The sequence below is a fragment of the Emys orbicularis genome, chromosome 13, assembly GCF_028017835.1.
Source record: "Emys orbicularis isolate rEmyOrb1 chromosome 13, rEmyOrb1.hap1, whole genome shotgun sequence".
In the NCBI taxonomy this organism is placed as follows: domain Eukaryota; kingdom Metazoa; phylum Chordata; order Testudines; family Emydidae; genus Emys; species Emys orbicularis.
Window position 1 is genome coordinate 14,591,766 of NC_088695.1, and position 8,604 is coordinate 14,600,369.

At 42.7% G+C, this 8,604-nt stretch overlaps 1 protein-coding gene across 1 annotated transcript; it reads left to right on the forward strand.

Moving 5' to 3' along the window:
* The first annotated feature begins 4,939 nt into the window (after positions 1-4,939).
* Positions 4,940-5,878, forward strand: LOC135887845 (olfactory receptor 5V1-like). Its single transcript, XM_065415617.1, has one exon. The coding sequence runs from the start codon at positions 4,940-4,942 to the stop codon at positions 5,876-5,878; it is 939 nt and encodes a 312-aa protein (XP_065271689.1).
* Positions 5,879-8,604: the final 2,726 nt, after the last annotated feature.

Sequence of the window (8,604 nt, forward strand, 5' to 3'; positions counted from 1 at the left end):
TGACAGCATGAGTTTCTATATCTGAAGAAGTCACACATCTGATGAGTCTTCTGTCAATGACAATTCAGAATCTTCGAGGGCCACTGTTTGGGAGGCAGAATGTCTATGTGACAACTGAGAGACAAGTATTCAATATGGTAGTGATGACAACTCTGTTATACGGAGCAGAAACATATTCATTAAAAACAGCTGAGGAGAGGAAATTAAACAGTTTCCAATGTCAAAAGTTATGACATATCCTTGACATCCATTGATTTGATTTTGTCACAAACAGGGAGATACTTAAATGTTCCCAGCAAGTTGCAGTCTTGCATTAGTTGAGAAGAAGACGACTGCAATGGTGGGGGTATGCACAATGTTCAGAAGACCGTATGCTTTTACAGAAGGTTTATAGAGCTGAGGTAGAAGGAAGTAGAGCACCAGTGCAACCATGAATGAGATTGAAAGATGCAATTTTGTGGTATTTAAGAAACCTAAATCATCCCATCTTGTCTCTTGTGTAAGGAAGAAGACTTGCAAAGGACCATTCAAGGTGGAAATCCATTCTACATGCCACCATGGCTGTGTTAGAGCCAGGTGTTTCTGCTGCTGCTGATGTGCTGCTGACTTTACAAAGCAAACCAGCTTCAGAGATGCTTAGAAAGCCCTGCCCCAAAATACCTTATAGACCAAGTTGTTAGTGCTGAGGAGAGTTGTTAAGGCTGCTAATTTGTTAAGGCTACTCAGTGCTGCTGTTCTTGGAACTCAGGTGCCATCTGCACGAGCAGGGAATTCAGCTTACCGATTCAGCAGACCTCAATGTTATTCCTAAAGAAAGACCATAAGTTCGGTTTCGTGGTGAAGGCCCGCGGCCAGGTTTATTGTCAGCAAAGCATGGCACTAGCACCCTGTCCAAGGGGTCACAGGGACACTAACACGTGTATTTCTGTGACAAGATGGGACACCAGGGTCCTGTCCCCTCGGCCGATACAAATATGCCCCTCATAGGACTTCTTCTTTTATACATTGATATAAACAAGTGCCGTATTACACTCTAGATGCTGTTAGTTACCACCCTTATCCTGGTACCTGCTAGTTAGAACAAAACATCCTCACTCATTATCCTGTCATCCCATCCTTATCTTATGAGGAGTCAGTGTGCTCTTGTACCACCTCCTAAGAATGCGTTTACATAGTAACTTGAGATATCTGTGTGTTTTTGTATCATCCTCTGTGGTCAGGAATGTGCTTACCTGGTGCATTGTTATTTTGTCAAAGCCCGGCCTACTCTAGTTCCCAGCCTTTGGTTAATAGTTACTGATGCTTAGGTTTCCAGCAAGGCCTACAGCACAGAGATTAAATTACTATCCTGAGAGATAAGAGACCTCACTTCAAATCTCTGCTCTACATCAGACAGAGAAGGAATTGCATGAAGATCTCCCATGACCCAGGTGAGTTCCCTAACCACTAGGTTAAAGGTACTGGGGAGGCACTAAGGTGCCCTGTGCTGCTTTGTGACTTTACCTGGTTTTTTTGTTTGTTTGTTTTGCCCTGGATGAAACAATTTGGCTTTTCTTTCTAATTCACAAATAGTATTGGGTCAACCAAACTGCATTTTTCAGTGAATAAACTACTTGTCTGAAAAATTTTATCCAGTTGTATTCAGAAAAGCTCCTCCTTTGTCTCATCTCCTGTTCTTTCCTGTCATTTTATACAGTCTATTTGCTCTTTTCTCATTCCTTAACCTGTGTATCCAGCTATTGGTGATTTTTTAAGGATGGCTGGCCAGTCCCCATTCTTTCTCTTTGCAGCACTCTTGTGGTAATTATACATTAAGACTAGGACCTTCAAAGGAGTCTAGGGGAGAGGAAATGTGCTGCTATTTGCACATCTAACCCCGTCAGCTGCTTTGAGAATCTGAGCCTAAATGGACTGTTACTGAGATTGGGTACCTAAATCACTTGGATGCATATGATAACCCAAGCCTCAATGCTCTCATTCTTAGGTACCATAGATCATTGCTCAAAGTCTGACACAGCACAATGTTACTGGGAGCTTGTTACAGAGAGTGAACTCCAGGGATTGTCCCAGGGGGAACAAGACAGCATTTAAACAACTCTCAAGAATCAGCACCTAGTCTTGGAGTCAGCTAAGGAAAATCTCTTTGCTTCACTCCCACTGATAACCCTACACACCTTGAGGGGTTTCACTGCTCCGGGTAAAGAGTATTGGATCTCCTTGGATGCTGTATTCCAGAGACAGACAGACTACATAGACAAATCCATAAGGATGTAGATAGACTAGGAAAAGAGAAAATCACAGGTCAGAATGATCTCACCATATTTATGATCTGTGCTTAAAAGGCAGGTGAGTTGATTCATATTTTTATTCCTTTTCAATTTTTGTATCCTTTTCATTTCAAAGGACCGGATTCTGCCCCTCTTATCTAAGGGTGGGTCTCTTCAGAGTCCCATTGACTTTTACCTGGCTGCAGCAGTCTGCTCACACAGACTCAGTTACAGCACAGGGGCCATGGCTGGTGAAACTGATTTACTTGAATCGCCCAGCTCTCTCTTTCTCAAGGCAGCACTGAGATAGCTGAGAGCAGTGTGTGTGTGTCTGTGTGTGTGTGTGTGTGTGTGTGTCAGGGGAAGGGCATTCTCTGGAAAACGCACTTGGAATTGAATTTCCTTATGCACAGAATCTGCCTGTGTTGACATTCATGTTCTAGTACAAGGTCCATCTCTTTGCTTAGGCATTTGTCTCATGAGCTGATAATGGAGGAAAGGGTCAGTTTCTCTCTAGGGTCGCATGGGGCAAACATAATTTTGACATTGGACAGAACATTGATTTCATTCCCTTTTCCATTAATAACTGATGTAAACATAGCCATTCACTTCCAGGAGGGCAGGAAAATGTCTCTAATGTATGTACAGCCTGATATTCAGACATGCAGAAAATTGAATCAAAAATCCCATTGAGCTGGAGTTTAATTGACTTAGGAACAAAAGTCCCATTGATTTTCTATCAGGTCCCTCTTTTCCAAATTATAACACTGTGTCGAGGTAATGTTTGATGGTCACATTCATTTCTTCTTGATAGTGTCTCTCATAACCTTCTCATAAACAAACTAGAGAAATACAACCTAGATGGAGCTAGCATAAAGTATGTGCATAGCTGGCTGGAAAACAGTTCCCAGAGAGTAGTTATCAGTGGTCCACAGTCATCTTGGAAGGACATAACTAGTGGGGTCCTGCAGGGATCAATTCTTGGTCCAGTTCTGTTCAATATCTTCATCAATGCTTTAGATAATGCATAGAGAATACACCTATAAAGTTTGAGGATGATACCAAGCTGGGAGGGGTTGGAAGTGCATTGGAGGATAGGATTATAATTCAAAATGATCTGGACAAACTGGAGAAATGGTCTGAAGTAAATAGGATGAAATTCAATAAGAACAAATGCAAAGTACTAAACTTAGGAAGGAACAATCAGTTGCACACATACAAAATGGGAAATGACTGCTTAGGAAGGAGTACTGCGGAATGGGATCTCAGGCTCAGAGTGGATCACAAGCTAAATATGAGTCAACAGTGTAACTGAGATTGGAAGCATCATTCTGGAATGTATTAGCAGGAGTGATGTAAGTGAGACATGAGAAGTAATTCTTCCACTCTATTCCACGCTGATTAGGCCTCAGCTGGACTATTGTGTCCAGTTCTGGGTGTCACATTTCAGGAAAGATGTGAACAAATTGGAAAAAGTCCAGAGAAGAGCAACACAAATGATTAAAGGTCTAGAAACCATGAGGGAAGATTGAAAAAATTGGGTTTGTTTAGTCTGGAGAAGAGAAGACTGAGAGGAGACATGATAACAGTTTTCAAGTACATAAAAGGTTGTTACTAAGAGGAGGGAGAAAAAATGTTCTTCTTAACCTCTGAGGATAGGACAAGAAGCAATGGGCTAAAATTGCAGCAAGGGTGGTTTAGGTTGAACATTAGGAAAAACTTCCTAATTGTCAGAGTGGTTAAGCACTGGAATAAATTGTCTAGGGAGGTTGTGGAATCACCATCGTTGGAGATTTTTAAGAGCAGGTTGTACAAACACCTGTCAGGGATGGTTTAGATAATACTTAGTCCTGCCTTGAGTGAAGGGGACTGGACTAGATGACCTGTCGAGGTCCCTTCCAGTTCTATGATTCTTCTTCTTCTTGAAAAATCCTAATGATTTTAATAGGTAAGAATTCAGTTATATATTACAGGTATTAATTTGTGTTTTCAGCAAAATAGTCTAGAACAACTGACAGACTGTAATGGAAAAGGAGATTATTTTTATAGATTTGGCCAGATGTCCAGCTATTGTAAATTGGCCATAGTTTCATTGCAGCCAGTCTGCCAGATCCCATGCTGGTGTAATGCAGCTGTAGCTCTACTGAAGTCATAAGGCCATATTGCAGAGAGAGAAAAAATTCCTCTATAGCCTGGTGGCTTGAACGCTCACCCCGCATGCAGAAGACCAAGTATCCAGTAACCCTGTACTGCCTCTTTTATGATCTATCCACAGAGGTACAGCTTCAGGAGGAGAGATTGAGGGAGCCTCGCATCAGACTATCCCTTAGTCACAGCTGAGCAGGGTATTTGTGAATACCAGTAGGACCTGATTCTGGGATTTAGGCATCTAAAGTGGCAGTTAGGTGCCCAAGTCCTTTTGTGTATCCAGCCTAATTTGTCTATTTAAAACACACAAATGCCATCTCACGTCTCTCTCTCTCTCTCTCTCTCTCTCTCTCTCTCTCTAAGTTTAGTACAGTTAAAACACACATTTTACAGAATGGAATAGGATTCTCTTTACATTCATCCTATGGTACAGATGATCTCCACATACTGTTTCAATTTATTTTTATGATAAGTGCTAATTTCATTTTTTTTCTGGTCCTCCAGGTCACAGATTTCCTGAATAAATGACAATGAAAAATCAAACCACAGTGACCGAATTTATCCTCCTGGGACTTTCCAGTGAACCACAGATGCAGATTTTCCTCTTCCTGGTGTTTTTAGTTATTTACCTAATCACTCTGGGTGGTAATATAGTGATCATGGTGGAGATAAGAGCTGATTCTCATCTTCACACCCCTATGTACTTCTTCCTCTTCCATTTATCCTTTGTTGATATCTGTTATTCCTCGGTCACTGTGCCTCATATGCTGATGAACTTCCTAGCAGAGCACAAAACTATTTCTGTCAATGGCTGCATTGCCCAGATGTTCCTTTTTATCCTCTCGGTTGGTGCTGAAATTTTCATTCTCTCAGCCATGGCTTATGACCGCTATGCTGCCATCTGTGATCCATTACATTATGTTCAGACAATGAGGAAAGGGATCTGTGTTCAACTGGTAAGTGGTGCATGGACCATGGACTTCTTCTATGCCCTTCTTAACACAGTTTTTGCCCTCAAGTTGCATTTCTGTGGGCCCAATCAAATCAGCCATTTCAGCTGTGAGCTCCCTCCTCTGTTACAACTGTCCTGTACTGACACCCTCACCAATCAAGTGGTGCTTCTTACTTCTGCTTTGGTATTTGGGTTGAGCTCCTTCCTCCTCACCCTAATCTCCTACATTCACATCATCTCCACCATCCTGAGGATACGCTCTGCGGAGGGCAGGCGTAAAGCCTTCTCCACCTGCAGCTCCCACCTTATTGTGGTTGGCTTGTTGTACGTGACAGGTTTTCTCCAGCATACAAAACCCAGATCAGTCTCCTCTGTGGTTCTGAATGAAATGTTCTCCATCCAGTACAGCATCTTGACCCCCATGTTAAACCCCATCGTCTACAGCCTGAAAAACAAGGAGGTGAAAGCAGCTCTAAGGAATATATTGGGGAAATTCAGGTTTCTCAATTAGTGTTGATTCTCTCATTTTTTTGAAGTCAGAAAGCATAGATTTGTGGGTAACTAGTGTTTGGGACATTCTCAGCTCAGATAACTGACTGACACTTTGGGCCAAATCCTCCACAGATCCAGTGCAGAACCATTGAAGTCAATTGGCCAGATCCCCAGAGTGTGTAAATCAGCATAGCTCCATTGGAACCAATGGGTGCTGGAGTTAGACTCACAAATGGTCTTGAACAGGAGAAAATGAGAGATATCCTATAACACAGTGGCCAAGGCATGCACTTGGGAGGGGACAGATCTCTGTTTCAATCATTTCTCCTCATCAGACACTTGAAGTAGGGGTCTCCCACATTTGAGATGAGTACCATAACCACGGGAATAAAAGTTATGCCAGAGCTCCTCTTCCTAATTCTGTCTTCTTGTTTGCACAAATTCAAATGTATATAACTGGCCATGAACAAATTCAGGCTGGAAATTAGAGAAAGGTTTCTCACCCTCAGAAGGATGAGGTTCTGGAACAAACTTCTAATAGGAGCTGTTGGGATGCACATGTTAATTAGTTTTTTAAAAGTGTTGGATACATTTATGACGGTGTGATGGTGTGGGGCAGGGCTCAGCAACCCTGGGGCTCATTTCTGGTTTCTGTCTTATGTTCCTAAAGGACATGCTTCAGGGTTTCAGCCGGACACCAAAGTTCATGAAGGAATCCTTCCTCCTCCCACCAATGTATTCTGGGAGGGATTTTTTTGGTCTCTTTCCTCTGAAGCATCAGTGATGGCCCCAATTGGAGATAGGATCTTGCATGCGATGGGCCAGGGCTCCGAGGTTTTCTCTCTCTCAGATGTTTGCCTACACTGTTCTTGCTCACATAGTCAGGGACTGATTGACAATTAGCTAAGGACACAAAAACTAACTGAACTTTTTTTTTTTTAAGTACATCAGAAGTAGGAAGCCAGACAAACAATCAGTGGGGCCATTGGATGATCAAGATGCTAAAGGAGCACTCTGGAAAGACATTGCTCTTGTGGAGGAGCTAAATGAATTATTTGCATTAATCTTCACTGCAGAGGATGGGAGGGAGATCCCTTCAGCTTAGGTGATAAATTGGAGGAACTGTCCCATACTGAGCTGTCGATAGAGGAGGTTTTAGAACAAATTGATAAATTAAACACTAATTAGTCACGAGGACCAGATGGCATTCATCCAAGAGTCTTGAAGAAACTCAGATTTCATGACTGTAAGGAAAAGAAGGAGTTCTGCAATTTCATATCTATCATTTCACAAGCACTTTCTCCCAAAATTGCCTTCCACCTTCAGGTTTGCAACCACTTCCTCCCTGTTGGTTAGAATCAAGTGTAAAATGGCCACACAGCTACACCTTTCACCCCCACTCTGACCGCCTCCCAGCTAAGCCCCTTACTCCCACTCTGGCCCAACCTGCCTAGCTAGGTTTTGCAGTCCTGAGGTCCCAAATGGGGCCATTACAGAATAAAAGGTCACATCCATAGACTCTTGTTGTATACATGTGTGGGGTTTTTGTTTGGTTCTGTGTTTTCAGAAAAAGCAATTTGCACTGAAAACACTCAGTTCAGCCTACATGAGCAATGAAGATTTACCCTGGTTGTTAGAGAGATTAAGTTTGGGATTTTAAAGGATTGTAAGGGAGGTGCCCAAATCCTATTAATTCTCCCACTGACTTTAAAACCCTAAACCAGACCAAGACTGTTATTTCTATTTATTTGAAGGTAGGACCCCATGGGTTCAGAACCCAGGTCTGCAGAGGTATTAGGCACTTAACCACTCCAAAATGCTACACAGCAGCAGCTGTAACCAGCCTGCACTCCACATTCCATGACCTGCTGTGGAGACAGGCAATGGGAAGTTCCACCCCAAGGATTTGATAGGCAGCAGCCCCATGGCTCCTGATTGGCTCCCTGCCCTATATAAACCCAAGGGGTGCTCTGGGAAGAGTCCAGGCAACAGTATGGATCTTCTGTAGTTGCTATGACTGTTCAGGCTCTATGTTCTTGAACACCTAGCTAGACTGTGGCTTGTTTTGGACTTTGCCTCCTGACTCAGACCCTGAAACCTGACTTGGACTCTGATGCTCGGTATTGACCCTGGCCTGGAACTGACTATGAACTCCTTGGCTACTCCTAGACTCAGGTTTGCCCCTTGGCCCTGATTGCCCTTTTTGAGTTCCTGATATTGATAGTCTTCCAAATATCCCATGGATCTGGGGACTGGTGTAGCTCATAGGGCTAGCTTGCCTTTACTATATTCAGTGCCTTACCTTCATTATATTTAGCTGCTTTCATTATATTCAGCTAACACGGCTGCTACTCTGAAACCATTATATTCAGCTGTAATGCAAGAAACCTACAGGCCTGTATCCTGTATGATATTCGCTGAAGCATTAGTTAGCATAAGTGTGGTTAAGTAGGCTGTAACCCTTGGCACAGATCAGCCGTTACCTTTAGATTTTGGGAACTAAGAAGACCTTCCTCAATGCCAAGAGTTAGAGTGGTCCAGTAAGTGTTGCCACAAGGAACATGGAAGTAATAACTGCAAATCCGCTTAAGCAAGGGGTGATGGGTTTGATCATGAGCTGAAATGGTCGTTACATGTATTAATATACTAACCTATAGAAGAAAGACACATCAATATTAGTAGGATGAGGAAACACAAATAAGGGGAAGGGGGGGGGACCCTACTGAATATGCATTAGATATAGTG